The 17,537-nt window shown below is 45.5% G+C and overlaps 1 protein-coding gene and 1 non-coding gene across 3 annotated transcripts in view; one reads left to right on the top strand and one right to left on the bottom strand.

Moving 5' to 3' along the window:
* The window catches only part of ITGB3 (integrin subunit beta 3), a 56,650-nt gene extending 39,415 nt beyond the window's left edge, over positions 1-17,235 (bottom strand). For both annotated transcript variants that reach the window (XM_025362905.1, XM_025362904.1), the window contains exon 1: positions 17,128-17,235. In XM_025362905.1, coding sequence (XP_025218690.1) covers positions 17,128-17,206 — 79 coding nt within the window. In that variant the 5' untranslated portion in view covers positions 17,207-17,235. The remainder of the gene's footprint in view (positions 1-17,127) is intronic.
* Positions 11,836-11,897, top strand: LOC112610452. The gene has a single exon (XR_003116353.1). It is a non-coding gene; the product is annotated as a U7 small nuclear RNA (small nuclear RNA).
* Positions 17,236-17,537: the final 302 nt, after the last annotated feature.

The following is a 17,537-nucleotide window of genomic DNA, read 5'->3' as shown; positions in this document are numbered from 1 at the left end:
AATATGCATTGGGGCAAAATGAAAGGTAGGGGAATAGATGAAGTTTTGCTTTGCTTTTTTAAGCAACTGAGCTCATTTTTCAAAATTATGCATAGAATTCCAATATAAAACATGTAAATGGGTTACAACAGTTCCTCAGGCAATTTAAACTTTCATTGTTCTCCCAAAAACCCTTGATTACATGTGGAACCCTTGAAGCACCTCCTGGAAGCCCCAGGTCTCCTCAGAGCCTTGAGTCCATCTAACTTCAAAGGCCTCGCCCAACTTTAAAATTCTACAAGTGGGATGCCATTATAAGCCCATGGGTAACCTCTGGGGCTCCACTCTCCGACTTGACTACAACTTCAGAGTGTAAGTGTGAGGACTGTGAGTGGGAATGATGACACTGGTTCCAAGCCTGGCCTTAAAGCATCAAGGTCACCTCTGAGGTGCGGCAGCCCTGAGCCATGCAATGTCTATAATGAAAGAAAAGTAGCTGCTAGTTTCAGGATTCCTGAATGTTCACAACAAAAAATGCAACCCAAGACTTCTCCCTGCATGAGCTGCCTGGCCATCTCTTAGCCCTATCATATTGTGGTATACAAGGTAAATTACTTAGATAAGAAAACAATGTATATTATTCTTATCCAACAACAATACCAATGATTTCTGTCTGATAGAAAAGGTTATCCCCACAAGTTAAGGTTTATTGCCTTGTAGAATATTAACCAATTTTGAATCTATTCACTAATTCATTTCAGCATTCCTCTGATTGATTGCTGTCTTCCCAGGCAGATGTGGACATAGCCTCTCTTTTTCCCCTATCAGAAGACTTCTGAGAGGAGCACAGCCTGAACTATTTTAGGTATCTCCCTCCCTTTCTGGAGTTTCCATGGGAATTGGCATGCAAAGGGGTAATTCTGGACATAAATGCCATTGATATTCACAAGAGAGAGAAGCACAAGGAGACATCAAGAAAGGTTAGAAGAAGGAAGAGGACCATGGGAGGTATGGGCACTGATATGGTTTGGCTGTGTCTCCACCCAAATCTCATCTGAACTGTAGTACCCATAATCCCTACATGTCACGAGAGGGACCCAGTGGGAGGTAACAGAATCACGGGGATGGTTACCCACATGTTGCTGTTCTCCTAATAGAAAGTTCTCACAAGATTTGACGGTTTAATAAAAGGCTTTTCCCCCTTTTGCTCAGCACTTCTCCATCCTGCCGCCATGTGAAGAAGGATGTGTTTGCTTCCCCTTCCACCATGATTGTAAGTTTCCTGAGGCCTTCTCAGCCATGTAAAACTGTGAGTCAACTAAACCTCTTTCTTTTATAAATTACCTGGTCTTGGGTATGTCTTTATTAGCAGTGTGAGAACAGACTATTACAGTACATTGGTAATGGTAGAATGGAGTGCTGCTATAAGGATACCAAAAATGTGAAAGTGACTTTGGAACTGAGTAACAGGCAGAAATTGAAACAGTTTGGAGGACTCAGAAGAAGACAGGAAAATGTGGGAAAGTTTGGAGCTTCCTAGAAACTTGGAGGGCTCAGAATACAGGAAGATGTGGTAAAGTTTGGAACTTCCTAGAGACTTGTTGAATGACTTTGACCAAAATGCTGATAGTGATATGGACAATGAAGTCCACACTGAGGTGGTCTCAGAGGAGATGAGGAACTTATTGGGAACTGGAGTAAAGGTCATGTTTGCTATGCTTTAGCAAAGAGACTGGCAGCATTCTGCCCCTGACCTAGAGATCTGTGGAATATTGAACGTGAGAGAGATGATTTAGGGTATCTGTCAGAAGAAATTTCTAAGCAGCAAAGCATTCAAGGGGAAGCAGAGCATAAAGGTTTGGAAAATTTGCAGGCTGACAATGTGATCGAAAAGAAAAACCCATTTTCTGTGGAGAAATTCAAGTCAGCTGCAGAAATAAGTAACTAGGAGCTGAATGTTAATTACCAAGACAATGGGGAAAATGTCTCCAGGGCATGTCAGAGACCTTCATGGCAGCACCTCTCATCACAGGCCCAGAGGCCTAGGAGGAAAAAATGTTTTCCTGGGCCAGGCCCAGGGTCTCCCTGCTATGTGCAGCCTAGGGACTTGGTGACCTGCATCCCAGCCACTCTAGCCATGGCTAAAAGTGACCAATTTAGAGCTCGGGCCATAGTTTCAGAGGATGCAAGCCCCAAGCCTTGGCAGCTTCCACGTGGTGTTGAGCCTGCAGGTGAACAGAAGTCAAGAATTGACGTTTGGGAATCTCTGCCTAGATTTCGGAGGATGTATGGAAACACCTGGATATCCAGGCAGAAGTTTGCTACAGGGCAAGGCCCTCATGGAGAGCCTCTGCTAGGGGGGTGCACAAGGGAAATATGGGTCGAGGCCCCCACATAGAGCCCCCTCTCCTTGGGCACTGCCTAGTGGAGCTGTGAGAAGAGGACCACCATCCTCCTGACCAGAATGGTAGATCCATTGACAGCCTGCACCATGTGCCTGGAAAAGCTGCAGACCTTCAACGCCAGCCCATGAAAGTTGCTGGTAGAGAGGCTGTACCCTGCAAAACCACAAGGGTGGAGCTGCCCAAGGCCATGGGAGCCCACCTCTTGCATCAATATGACTTGGGTGTGAGACATGGAGTCAAAGGAGATCGTTTTGGAGCTTTACAATTTGACTGTCCTGCTGGATTTCAGACTTGCATGGGGCCAGTAGCCCCTTTGTTTTGGCCAATTTCTCCCATTTGGAATGGCTGTATTTACCCAATGCCTATACTCCCATTGTATCTAGGAAGTGACTAATTTGCTTTCAATTTCACAGTCTCATAGGCAGAAGGGACTTGCCTTGTCTCAGATGAGACTTTGGACTTGGACGTTCGGGTTGATTCTGGAATAAGTTAAGATTTGGGGGAAGTGTTGGGAAGTCATGATTGTGTTTTGAAATGTGAGGACATGAGATCTGGGAGGTGCTAGTGGTGAAATGATATGGTTTGGCAGTGTGGCCCTTGCCCCACCCCCCCTATCTCCTCTTGAATTGTAGTTCCCATAATCCCCAGGTGTTGTGGGAGGGACCTGATGGAAGGTAATTGAATCATGGGGGCAGTTACCTCCATGCGGCTGTTCTCATAATAGTAAGTGAGTTCTCATGAGATCTTATGGTTTTATAAGGGGCTTTTCTCCCTTTTGCTTGGCACTTATCCTTCCTGCCACCATGTGAAGAAGGACGTGTTTGCTTCACCTTCCACCATGATTGTAAGTTTCCTGAGGCCTCCCAAGCCATCTTGAACTGTGAGTCAATTAAACCTCTTTCCTTTATAAACGACCAAATCTTGGGTATGTTTTTATTAGCAGCATGAAAATGAACTAATACAGACACTGTCAGATTACTTTTTAGGACTTTTCCCAGTCTATCTATTAACCATCCATTTATTCTCAAATTAGCATTTCCCTATGAGTCCTTGATTTCCCTATGAGTCTCTATGAGCCACAATAGGAAGATTTGCAAGATACAAAATAAATAACAGCAGGTCCCTCCCAGTGAACCAGTGGTCTCTGACCCCAGAGGATAAAATGAGGTGCCAGGATTTGTTCTTTAGGAAGTCATGCCTGGAGAGTCGTGGTTACCCAGTCCCTTTATCCACTCTTTTTAATGAATCACAGATTGATTTCATGAGAACCAATGAACCCCCCATATTACCCCCAACCAAGTCCTGCTACCCAGACAGTTCCCTGGAATTCAGTGGTTAAAAGTGACTGACTCATCAGAAGTCTCTGCACTGGGCCCATGCTGATTCAATGAGTTGTTGCTCTGAGCCCACTACTCCCTCCTGAACATGTGGAAGAAGTTTGGGCCTCTATTTCAAGTCATTCATAAAGCCTATGTTCCTGCTCATTCTCTGGGGCCCAGACTCAGTCCTGCTAAAGTGGGAATCTTCACCATAATGTCACTTAAAGAACAAACAACTCCTACCTCCTACCACCCCTTTCCTCTGACAGGTTAGCCAGAGCCGGGGACAAGGTGGATTGACCCCAGTCTTCACAGGGTGGTTGTAAGGATGAAATAAACCAAACCCTGTAAAACTCTAGCACAACAGCTGGAACACAGAAAGTACTCAATAAATGCTGCTGCTGCTGCTGCTATAATTTATATTGGTTTTATTGTTGTTTTTATCCTGAGTCTCAGGTTGTTTAGGGCAGGTGAATACTTTTTTTTCCTTGATGACATCATTCTAGGGGATACTAGACATGAAGTTTAGTATGCCCTGAGCAGAAGGAGTGGTGGGAGTGTGCAGCCAGAAAGTATCACACCAGGGTAAAATGTTTAATTGTCAGATGTGGGTTAGGAATATTAGTGATTAGTGATTAGTTAGAATTCTAAATGGGGTTAGGAATATTAGTCTTCGAAAATCCAGGCTTATGCCTGTAATCCCAGCATTCTGGGAGGCCAAAGCAGGAGGACTGCTTGAACCTAGGAGTTGGCGACTAGTCTGGGCAACATAGTGAGACCCCCATCTCTATGAAAATTTTTTAAAAAATTAGCTGGGCATGGTAGCATGCACCAGTAGTCCCAGCTACTCAGGGGGCTGAGGCAGGAAACTCAGCTGGGCCTGGGAAGTTGAGGCTGCAGTGAGCTGTGATCGTGCCACTGCACTCCAGCCTGGGCAACAAAGTGAGACCCTGCCTCAAAAAAGTTTTTTGAAAATAAAAATTTTAATCCAATCAAGACCAGCCAAGAAGTTTGCCTGGAAAGTAGAAGTAGAAAGTTGTGGTTTGGTACATCAGCTTGAATCACAGAACCAGAAGAGAGACAAAGGGTGGGAAAAATGAAGGAACAAAGGAAACAAGGGAGGGAATTGGATCCAGTGGAAGTCATAATGCGTCAATGGGGGCTATTTTGAGGACATGTTGTCCAATGAGACAGGATGTTGGACTGTAGGAACAGGCCACCCTAATGAGGACAGGGGACTACAGGAGAGGGCTAAGTCAGAGTGAGAGGTGTTTATCGAGAAGGGAGGATGATCTGCAAACACTATGGACATCTATCACTCTGCCAGAAGGGAATTCTAATCTGGGTCCCCAGCCCTGCCACTGACCTTTGACTGGTCACTACCCAATTAGGTCCATGGGGACAGTGGGTGACTCACATGGTGCCTCACTGTAGTCACCTGGTCGTGTGACTCATGAAAAAACAAAACATCTCATGCTTACTGTCCTACAGAGGCACAAGTGGTTTCTCTAGAGCAAGTGGCCAAGAAAGTTTATTTTAATTTTGTTCCTTCCTTAAATGTAGCATCAGCTAAGTAACTCAAAGAAGGAGGAGACAAAGAGGTGGAGTTTAAGGTAACGCACACCTCTGTGCTCGAGCAAAAAGCTCCAGTAAGCTGTAGGGAATCCAGGCAACCATATTTCATCAAATCTAACACTGTGGATATAGTATATATCCTGATTTCAGAGATTTAAAACTGTTTTTAAGTATATCAGAGCCAGTTAAATATGGTATTTAACATTGGAAAATATTTGTGTATAATTTGCCTCCATCAATATTAAGACGTGTTCTAAGTTGGCTTATGTCCCCAAAAAAGATATGTTGAAGTCCTTACCCCAGTGCCCATGACCATGACCTTACAGAGAAATCAGGTCTTTGCAGATGTAACCAATCCATGTCATTAGGGTGGGCCCTAATCCAACATGACTGATGTCCTTATGAGAAGAGAAAAACACCACATGAAGACAGAGACACACAGAGAGAATACCACGTGAAGCAGAGATTGAAGTGATGCATCCAGAAACTAAGGAACACTAAAGATTACCAGCCAACACCAGAAGCTAGGAAGGAGGAATGATTCTACCCAGAGTCTCAGAGGGACTACGGGCCTGCTGACACCTTAATTTCAGATTTCTAGCTTCCAACAAGAATGAATTTCTGTTGTTTTGTGCCACCCAGTTTGTGGTGCTTTGTTACAACAGCCCTAAGAAACTAATACAAAATGGATTTGCATCTCCATCATTTATATGGCATGATTTTGAAGAACATTGCCATGAAATACTTGGCATGATTGAAAAAAGCCAGCATGAAATGAAATTTTTGGTGCATTTAATCCACGTATGGATAAGGTTTGAAAAGCGGTTACTTTAGCTGTACAGTTTTCTACCTGTATATATCAGTGGTGTCAGTAGTCATTGATTCATTCATTCATTTACTCGACAAATGTTCATTGAGCATCTACCCGTGCCAGGCACTCTCTTAGGCACTGGAGACACACTGATTAACTAAACAGAGTCCCTGCTCTCGTGAAGCTTACATTTTAGTGAGAAAGATGATAACAAAAAATACACAACAAAAATGCACAATTTCTAACAGTGGCAAATGCTGTAAGAAAATAAAGCAGGATAAAGGAATAGCAAGCAATGAGGGGAAGGACTCTCCTTTAGAGCATAGAGAGAAGGTCTCTCTATGGAGCTGACATTTCAAATGACGTTTAAGAGTGAATCATGGGAAGATCTAAGGCACAGACATTCCGGAAAGAACCCAAGACAAGATCTGGATGGACATCAGCCTGTTAAAGAAATAGCAGGCAGAGAGAGGGAAAGGAGGAAGAGAGAAGCACAGAGGAGCTTAGAGGAGCAGTTAGGGACCAGAACACTAGGAAGCTATAGGCCATGGTAGACAGTGTGGCTTTTTTCTCCACATAGTGGGAAGCCACTGAGGAATCTGAGCAGAGGTGAGTGAAAAAAGATCATCCTGACTGCTGAGTGGAAGACAGAAAGAAGGGAAGCAAAAAGGAAAGAGACTTATTATTCAATTAGAAATGTACTAAAATAATCCAGGCAACAGATGGCAGCGGATTTGGATGGTAGCGGAGTCAATGATGTGATCAGACTCTAGATACGTTCCATCTAAAGACTTGCTGATGGATGACTCATAGGGCATGAGGGTGTGAACAAATGTGAACCTGAAAGAGCCAGTCCTTCAAGATAGATCCGGAGTGGCTAAGTGGGCCTAAATTTTAAATAGAGCAAAGCTGCCATTTGCTGACTAGAGGTCACAACCCACTCTGAGTTCCCTGAAAATCAACACCTCTGTTCAACTTTGGAACCCCAGAGCTAACCTAAAATAACCAGTCAGGGCTCTGCTGCCTTGACCAGTCAGGCCTCAGTTGTTTCAACCAAACAGAACTAAGCAAGTTGGAATTGTTCATTTGCATAAGTGGACCTCATCAGGAACCCGGGCAGGAACTTACATTATAAACTCCCAATTCTGACACCAACAACTGAGTTTCCCCAGTTTGCAAACTGTTCATTGGAATAAAGTCTTTCCTCCCAATTCCTTTTCAGAGAACTTTTGTTCACAAGGAAAAGACAGGAAGGATTTTTGTCTGACCAAGTGGATTCCCTGTAGACAAAGTTCAAATGTCTTGACCACTGGCCATATCCTTTCATTGACCCTTCATGCTGTAAGAAAATAAAGCAGGATAGGCCGGGCATGGTGGCTCACACTGTAATCTCAGCACTTTGGGAGGTCGAGGCGGGCAGATCACCTGAGGTCAGGAGTTCAAGACCACCCTGGCCAACATGGCGAAACCCTGTCTTTACTAAAACTACAAAAATTAGCTGGGCATAGTGGTGCACGCCTGTAATCCCAGCTACCTGGGAGGCTAAGGCAGGAAAATTGCTTGAACCTGGGAGGCGGAGTTTGCAGTGAGCCAAGATCGTGCCACTACACTCCAGCCTGTGAGATGGAGTGAGACTCTGTCTCAAAGGAAAAAAAAAGGGCAGGGAATAGCAAGCAATGAGGGAAGGAGTCTCCTTTAGAGCATGTGGTCAGGAGAGGTCTCTCTGTAGAGCTGACACTTCAAGATGATGCTAATGGGAAAATCTAGGGCAGGTACTGTCCTTGTAAATGAAGCCAGATTATGTCTGGTTATCATCTCCAATGAGGTTAATTAGGTTGTCATGTGCTGAAAACTGCATAAAGCTCATCCCAGGACAGTGCCCTGTCTTCTCTAAGGTCATGGTCTAAAATTAACACCCAGCTCCTGAGAAATGTGGTAAGGCAGGGGCAGTAAAACAACAGACATGGTGGCTATGGCAGAAACAGCATGCAAAGCAGCAGGAAACCTCATGTCTAAAGCCATCTTTGCCCTTCCTCTGACCATATGACCTCAAACACATCCCTTCATCTCTCTGGTGCTCTCTCTAAGGCCCAGTGCCTCTTTGAGTCTATGTCACATTTGTAGTCAAGAAATTATAACTGCTCTGTAATATTTAACGGGTCTAACCAGCCACATCAGCCAAGCACTGGAGACTCCAGACAGCTGCTTCCTTTCCCCAGTGCTCCCAAGTTGTTAGGATTAAATGACATAACACACATGAAAGAACCCTCTATAGCGAATGCTCAATAAATGTTCATTTCCTTCCCCCTTACTTTCACTCTAGTCACTTCCTACACCAGGAATCCCCATCCCCTCCCCTCCACCTCAAGGTCAGATGTGAAAGGGCCCTTTGTCTCTAACAGGATATAGTGAAGAAATCACTTTGGGCAGGAGACAAGAGCCCCCAGGGAGAGACCCAACCAATGCCACTGAGCCAGTTGTATGATCTTGGACAAGTCACTTCACTTCTCAGAAACAACCTTTTTGCTTTTTGGTAAAACAAACAGGGGTCAAATTAGATGATCTTCAAGGTGCTGCCAGTCCTGGAAGTATCCACTCTTCCAGCCAGAAAGCATCGGCAGGTGGACTCATACCCCAGGAAGCCTAGCAACCCAAGACATAAGAACCCGGAAGCAGTGCACAAGTGGCCATTTCTTCCTGATGGCCTGATGTCTCACTCAAACACTACATCTCAAGAGTTCTGGAAAATTTTATTAGCATCGACCCCACCTCTCATCTGACTCATTCAGTATACAGAAGCAGGTCTGTACCAAGCTGTCCGAGGCTCAGTCCAGGAGTGCCCTATTGGTGACCTCCTTGGCATCCTGCTGTCCAGTTCTGCAGCCTTCCTCCCCCAGCTCATGTGTTATGGGTGTGGACAGCAGGCCGTGGTGCTATCACCGTCCTTACTGCCAGCCTGTCTTGGTAGGAAAGCAAACTGGTTCAACCGTTTTGGAGGACAAATTGACAACATCTATTAAAATTTAAATTTAAAATATGCATGCCCTTCAACCCGCCAACTTTTGTTCAAGAAATTAAGTCTGTAGAAACACTCAAACGAAGGTGCATAATAAATGAATAAGGATATCCCCTGCAGCTTTATTTGTAGTAGCAAATAATTGGGAATGACCCCAATGTCTGCCAACAGGGAATTGGTTAAGTAAATTCTGATATATCCATATAACAAACAGTATGCCTTATGGCTAGAATTAGAGCTCTTGGGATAAATAATGGAAAGCCATAAACTGACATAAAAAGATGCCTAGAGTATATTATTAAGAGACAATGGGCCAGGTGCGGTGGCTTATGTGTGTAATCCCAGCACTTTGGGAGGCCAAGGTGGGTGGATCACCTGAGGTAAGGAGTTCAAGACCAGCCTGGCCAACATGGCCAAACCCTGTCTCTACTGAAAACACAAAAATTAGCTGAGCGTGGTGGCAAATGCCTGTGATCCCAGCTACTCGGGAACCTGAGGCAGGAGAATGGCTTGAACCCAAGAGGCAGAGGTTGCAGTGAGCCAGGATTGCGCAACTGCACTCCAGCCTGGGCGACAGAGAAAGACTCTGTCTCAAAAGAAAAAAAAAAAAAAAGATCCTATTATTGATTATCCTATTTGAGAAATAACAATAATGATAAATAATTATATATGTTGACAAATACATAGGAAAAAACTCTGCAGTAACTATCAACAGTGGTTATCTTTAAAGACAAGACTACAAGGAACTGGTACTTGTACTTTCTGCATTATATTTCTGAGCTGCCTTTTTTTTTTTAATAATAAGCTTAATTCCTTTTATAAGCTAAAAGAAAATTAAAGCTAATTTGAAATGTCCTCTGTTCTGCCTCCCTGTAGACATTTGCATTGATTTAAATGTAGGCTCCCCAGAGTCTGCTGGGCTTTCTACAAACTGCACCTTCAGCATCAAAACCTCTTGGAATGGCAAACTTAGTAGGAACATAAGAATGAGCTTTGGGGTATGAGTTGCATGAGGAGATGCTGGTCAAGGGATATGAATTTTCAGTTAGACAGGAGAAATAAGTTCAAGAGATCCACTGTACAACATGGTGACTAAAGTTAATAACCATATGTCATCTACCTGAAAATCGTTGAGTGGAGATTTTTAAGAGTTCTCACCACAAATAAATGATAAGTATGTATGTGAGGTAATGCGTATGTTATTTAACTTCATTTAACCATTCCACAATGTGTACGTATTTCAAGACATCATGTTGCACATCACAAATATATATTTTTATTTGTTAATTTTAAACAATAATAATAATAATAATGAAAGAGAATGGAGAAAAAAAGGAGTAAACTTTGTCAGGCCCACTCTCACAGCCTTCAAGAACTGCCCAGGACAGTATGGTCTGTTCTCAACTTGTGGAAGTCCCAGGAAGGAAACACCAGCCTCCCCTCCCCTGGGGATTGGTCAAATATGCTCCTTGCAGGCGGCTCCAGCAAAAGGTCAATCTGGAGTTCAACAAGCGCGATGGCTAAAGTTGGGGTTTGGAGCCATCAGTGGATCTCATAGACCCAGGTTTCTCTATCCAAAAATTCCATTAGCAAAGAGATGCAGGGTTGACTACAGGGACTTTTTAAGTGGCTACTGAATGTGTCTTTTGCCAAGCTTCTGGAGCTCTCTTCTAGTGCAAAGTTTTTCAAGCTTGATTTTAACAGCAGGATCTTCTTTTTTTCCCAAAGAAATCCTTACATGAAATCCAAATTGTTAATTAGTTAAAAGAGTTCCAGTTGAAGGTGGTGGGGAGGGGCAGAAGCACACTGAAGTATCTCCCTTCATCTTCTCTGTCCCACTTTGCAGCCCCTGGGACAGCAAGAGACTGAAGCCTAAAGGTAAGGTGACTTGTTCAAAGTCACCCAACAAGCTGATGAAAAAGCCTGCAGAACTGTGAATCAAATGTAGGTTTCTTAATTCCAGATACATTGTTCTTTCCGCACTGAGGTTTTTTCTATATGAAAGAAAGTACTATATATCACGGGTTTAAGTAAAGGAATACACACACACGCGCGCGCACACAAACACACACACACACAAAGAATCATAAATGTGAGGGGAAAATGTCTAAACAGAACACACCACCTGATTAATATGAACATTATAGAGGAATAGAATTGGAAGGGAACCAGCAATTTTAATGACTGACAATGATCCTATGTGGATGAACCTATTTGAGAAATAACAATATTTGTTTTGTTTTGTTCTGTTTTTTGAGGCGGAGTTTTGCTCTTGTTGCCCAGGCTGGAGTGCAATGGTGTGATCTCTGCTCACTGCAAACTCTGCCTCCTGGGTTCAAGCGATTCTCCTGCCTCAGCCTCCCGAGTAGCTGGGATTACAGGCATGCATCACCATGCCCAGCTAATTTTGTATTTTTAGTATAGATGGGGTTTCTCCATGCTGGTCAGGTTGGTCTCAAACTCCTGACCTCAGGTGATCCGCCCGCCTGGGCCTCCCGAAGTGCTGGGATTATAGGCAAGAGCCACCGCGCCTGGCCGAGAAATAACAATATTTGCTATTTTGACTTTTTTAAGATGAATATCACCTCATTCTTTCTCCTTCTCTCCTTGAATATTTAAACATCTTCACTAACTGAACTAAGAAACTGAACTAACTCAACTATAAAACAGAGAGAGTGGGGTGAGTAAATAGTCTTTTCATGGGAACATGACAGAAAAACAGAAGACATCTAGTGTTACATCTAGTGTTAGAATTTGTCTAGCAGGCTTTCTGGTTTGGCCAAAAAGCCACCCACCCTCCCAAAAAAAGAGGAAAAAAAAAAAAAAGTCAAGTGGGTTGTTTTTTCAGAGATGCTACCAAAAATGTAAAAAGGTAGAATAGCCGCAGGTTTACTCAACAACTTCTGGCTCCAAGCAGCATGACATACAATATTTGGCCACAAAATATCTGTTACTCCTATGAGCAAGAATAATAAGTGTTGGTTGCTACAAAATCCTCTCTAATATCCTGAAGTCTTTAACTACTTAGCACATGGAAAATCTAATGGCTTATATATAGCCAAATACATCTATCCAATTAGAAAATTTAGAAACTGAAAGTGGGTAGCACCTTCAAGGTTTAATAGATCCAGTCCCAATGCTTTCAGGGGTAACTGTTCCAACACTGAGGAAGATGGAGTGGCCTCAGACAATGTCTTAGAGTTACTGATAGATGCAGCATCATAGATGAACCCCAAATGTATTATGCTAAGTGAAAGAAGCCAGACTGAAAGTCTATACACCACATGATTTCATTTATATGACATTTTGCAAAACAGAACTGCAGGGACAGGAAACCGATCAGTGGTTGCAACGGATGAGGGTTGAGGGTAGGATATCAATTACAAAAGAGCTGGGGGGTACCTGGCACAGTAGCTCATGCCTGTAATCCCAACAGTTTGGGAGGCCGAGGTGGGCAGATTGCCTGAGCTCAAAAGTTCGAGACCAGCCTGGGCAACATGGTGAGACCCTGCCTCTATAAAGAAAAAGAAGAAAAAAAAAAAGAGCTTGGGGGAACTTTGGGGGATGATGGAAATATTCTGTATCTTGATAATGGCAATGGTTACTTGACTGTATGCATTTGTCAAAATTCATAGAACTGTACGTACTAAAAAGGGTGAATTTTACTGCACATAAAATTATACCTGAATTACCTAACCAAAAAAAAAAAAAAAAAAGAGTGTTTCTAGTGAGACTGTGTGCATGGACAGAAAGGCAGATGCTATCACTTTTTTGCTGGAGAGTTTCATGTTTCAATAAATGCCAGCAGTTCCCACACGGGGAATAGGCAGTTCCCCTAAACAGAGTCATTTCCCTGCTCCCACCTTCATTTCCACTAGTGGCCTGAGCTCCATCAGGTACAATGAAGATCCCACTCAGGAAGGGCCAAGGTTCAGGAAGAGGGAGCAGAGGTGACGGGGTGGAGCAGCAGGCCCACTCTGTGGGCAGCAGAGAGGGCTGGGTAAAACCACGCGGTTCATCCCTGAAGCTGCTCAGTCACTCCCTTGGTTAATTATCTGTCTGCTGATTCATGAGTTGTGGTTCCTGTGGGCATGCTTCCTGGAGATTTCTGCCAACAAGGGAAGAAGGGTTCTTGGGACTGGGAGGGGATGATAACCAGAGATCCCAAGTAGGGTGGGAAGCTTCAGAGGAGAAATTTCTATCAGAAAATTCTAGAGTCATAGCCAGACTCCCCCTCCTCACTGTGGTGTGCTTACCCCATCTTATGGTCTTCCCAGGAGACCTCTGTCACTCCTCACCTTTGCCCTCACACCCACACGTCTAAGGGGGAGAAAGGAGAATGTTGCCCTTCTACTGGCTCCTCCCAGGAAGAAAAAAAAAAAAAACACAGACACTTTACAGAGGATCCCTTGAGTTTTTCACACTCTCAGATCACAGGTCTAAATGGTGCAACAGTGCAGCAGCCCAAATGCCCAAAGAATTCAAAATCTTGGCTATGTTTTAATACCCTCCAGATTATCCAAACAGACCACTTGAGGATCTTATATGAATGAGTGCAAATATTCAAACATTGGGTTTCTTAAAGAGAGGCACATCATCTATAGATGCCTTTTCATAGCATTCCATAGATATTCATTTTGCTGCCTATGTGCCAGGCAGTGGGCATAGAGTATTGAACAAAATAGACATGTCCCTCTCCTCATGGAACTTGAAATCTTATAGATCCTTTTATCTTCCCCTTTTTTCAGATACGGGGCTTGAGGTTTTCTCATGGGTAAAGCAAATGTATAAGCCTTTTTCCTCCTTGGCTGCTTCTGTGGATTCTTGCCGGGTTAGAGTAGCTGAGATACGCCAAGTCAGCAATAAGGAATAAGTTGAAATAAGAGGGACCCCCTCTCACATATGTGTAGGGAAAGGGACCCCATCAATTTCATTCTGAAAGCCTGCATAGTGCTTATGCATGAAGCGGTAACAGCTTTTGCCTCCAATACATGGTAGATAGCATGGATAGGAAGAATAATGACAATAGTAGTTGTCATTTATTAAATACTTATTGTGTGCCTCTGTTTCATTTAATCAGCATAATCATAGGCATTGTTTCCTCCACCTTACAAATGAGGAAACTGAGGACTCAAGAGATTAGGTAACTTATTTAAGGCCACAGAGCCTACAGGAGACAAAGTCAAGAATCAAACCCACATCTTACTGGTTTTAAACCATAGCTCTCTCTTTCCGAAGCCAACAAGCCTTCCTCCTGTGTTTCTCCAGGACCTGAGGATTCCTGCAGAGGGCCCCAACTGGAGAGTTTCTAGGATATAAACTCCAAAAGAGAAATAAACACCCCAGCTTAGACCTAATTAGGTCAGAATAAAAACCTAAACACGAGGAAGACACAAAACCCATACTTCCTGGGTGAAGCTAAAAAGATCACCTTCGTACATAAAATAAAAAACTTGATGCTATCCTCAATCAACCTCTGTTCTCCCCAAAGCAGACTCTACTACCCTGGGACAACCTCTCTGTGCCACTCCCACACCCACTCAGCTCTTTCTGTGCCCCTTCGACACTTGGAGTCCCAACCCAACTGTCCTACTCTCATCCCACCATCTGCTTCCCCAGGGATCTGATGACCCTGCCACCAACACTGGGATGGCAGATATAAATATAGGAGAAACTACTTTGCAGAGTTGGGGGCGGGGTATTACTCTGGAAGTCTGACTTTAGAGCCCCTGCCCTTAAACACTACTGTATGCTGCTTCTCAGAGAGTGCGGGGCTAGCCCAGCCCAACCCATCACCACTTCTCGAATCGTCCCAATCACAAGATTAATCTGTGAACAGATCACCTAAGGATTTTTTTTTTTAATTTTTAGTAGAGATTAGGTCTCACTATGTTGCCCAAGCTGGTCTCGAACTCCTGGGCTCAAGCAATCCTCCTACCTCCACTTCCCAAAGTGCTGGGATAACAGGCATAAGCCACCGTGCCTGACCAGATATCTTAAAGGATCTTTCAACGCAAACATAGGTATGTCAATGCAGTGGAATCCAATACACTCCAAAGTGAATTTGGAATACTGTGAATGTGAAAATTTTTTAATGACAGCAAAAATTGTTGTAAGTGCATGGAGGCAAGCATCTCATCCTGGACAGGGAAAGCATATCTTTTTTTTTTTTTTTTTTTTTTTTTGACTGAGTTGCCATGGTAGATTTCTCCATTCCCTGCATCTGATCCAAGGCTCCACATGTCCGAGGGCAGAATGCTGGAGATTCCTATTTCTGTGTCATAGTCATCAGACTGCTCACTGCACTCGAACACTATCAGCTGATCTGTTTTAGTCCCTGTCACATAGGAAATTCAGCAATAACCACTGCAATATTCCCCTCGCATCAACTGTAATCCCTCCTTCAAGATATCCTTGGCCAGGCGCAGTGGCTCCCGCCTGTAATCTCAGCACTTTGGGAGGCCGAGGCAGGTGGATCACAAGGTCAAGAAATCGAGACCATCCTGGCCAACATGGAGAAACTCCGTCTCTCTAGCGAGAGTCCATCTCAAAAAAAAAAAAAAAAAAAGATATCCTTGCCCTGTCCAGGATGAATTACACGTCTATACATACACAGAAGAGTCTTGAAGGGAATCACTAAAGTATTTTCGAATAGTTTATCTTTGAAGTGAACTTATCAACAAAGCTTCCCTTTTAAAATAAATCCTGGCCAGGTGCGGTGGCTCACGCCTGTATTCCCAGCACTTTGAGAGGCCGAGGTGAGTGGATCACTTGAGGCCAGGAGTTCGAGACCAGCTTGGCCAACATGGTGAAACCCTGTCTCTACTAAAAATACAAAAATTACCCGGCGTGGTGGCAGGCGCCTGTAATCCCAGCTACTCGGGAGGCAGAGTCAGGAGAATCGCTTAAACCCAGGAGGCAGAAGTTGCAGTGAGCCGAGAACCCACCACTGCACTCCAGCCTGGGCAACAGAGGGAGGCTCAGTCTCAATAAATAAATAAATAAAATAAAATAACAAATCCCTTCTGCAGGGTTAGGTTGTTTTACGAGTACTACAGTTTTTATTAAAAATACTTATATGCACTTTTGTGTCATCCTCTGAGGCAGAGGCGGCCCCAGCAGACCAGGAGCCAGAGTTTCTCCCCACCCCAGGCAAAATCTTCAAGGACTCCGAGAGGACCACGGTCAGCAACCCCGGGATATGCCAGCTCCATCCCTCCACCTGTGTCCCCAGCACCAAAGAAGCCGAATGCCGATTGCCTTGACGGCTGACGGTGTGCGCAGCAGCCAGAGACAAAGCCAAGGATCTCACCGGCCCAAGGGAGCCTTTTCATGGCTCCCCGAATACACTAGAGATTTTTCGGGTGCTGGGTCTGCCCCGGGAGTAGAGGCACCGCTGCCACCCGGGGACACTGGAGGAGGCAAAGCCCTCATCCTGCTCCAAAACAATCCCGCAGGAAGCCAAGTTGAAGGAAAAAAGAAAAAAGAGAAAAAGAAAAAGAAAAAACCTTTTCCCGGAGAAAGCGTAGCAGGAGAAATTGGAAACGTGGAGAAACTGGCTAACCCGCGCGCGCGCTCGCTCGCTCTCACCCAGGAAGCTAGGGCGGCATCCCTCTGCCAAGGCCTGGGAACAACCCCCGGAAGCCCCACCTCGCCTTGGCTCCTGGGCCAGTAGTCCTTGGCCCGACCGGGACCACCAACGACGCGCGCAGCCCAGGCTGATCGCGGGACTCAGAGATGAGCCCACCGCACCGTGAGCGCCGCGGCGGCCGGGAAGGCTCTCAGCCTGGCTGATGGCTTCGGCGTCCCGGAGGACCCGCCCCCAGGCACCTCTCAGCCTCGCCACCGCCAGGCCAGGAAGGTCCCCAGCTCCCGGCTCCGACGGCCCCAGCCAGGAGCCGCGCATTCCCAGCCCAGACGCGCTGAACCAGCCCTCCGGGTTTCCCGGCTCCAAGTACGCAACTTGACCGCGGCGCGGATCCTGGGGCAGCTGCGTCGCTGCCAAGCCGGAGCCTCACTCACCTCCGACGCCAACGCCCGCCAGCGCCCCCAGCGCCAGCACAGTTGCCCAGAGCGGCCGGGGCCCCGGCTGCGCTCGCATCTCGTCCGCCTCCCGCCGAGCTCCGCCCGCCCCACAGTGGGCGCCGCCGCCCGCGGCCGCTTTTCCCGCAGCGGGAGGGGAGGGGACGCGGTGGGTGGGACGCAACGGGGCGGGCCACGGACTTGCGCTTCCTCCCCTCGGGCTTCTCTGGACCCTGTGCCTGAGAGGGAGCGGTGGGAAACTGCTGCTACTCTCCTGCCGCCTCCCTCGCCTCGCCCACGAGGACCCGCCTGCCAGCCAGGTTGTCAGCGCATCCTGGTCCCGGGGGTCCGCGACTGGGCACTTGGAAGCTCAGAAAGGCCAGGAGCTTGTGATCCCTCTCTGGACCCTT

This window comes from Theropithecus gelada, chromosome 16 (assembly GCF_003255815.1).
Source record: "Theropithecus gelada isolate Dixy chromosome 16, Tgel_1.0, whole genome shotgun sequence".
Taxonomy (NCBI): Eukaryota; Metazoa; Chordata; class Mammalia; order Primates; family Cercopithecidae; genus Theropithecus; species Theropithecus gelada.
This window is presented reverse-complemented; position numbering and strand designations above follow the sequence as displayed.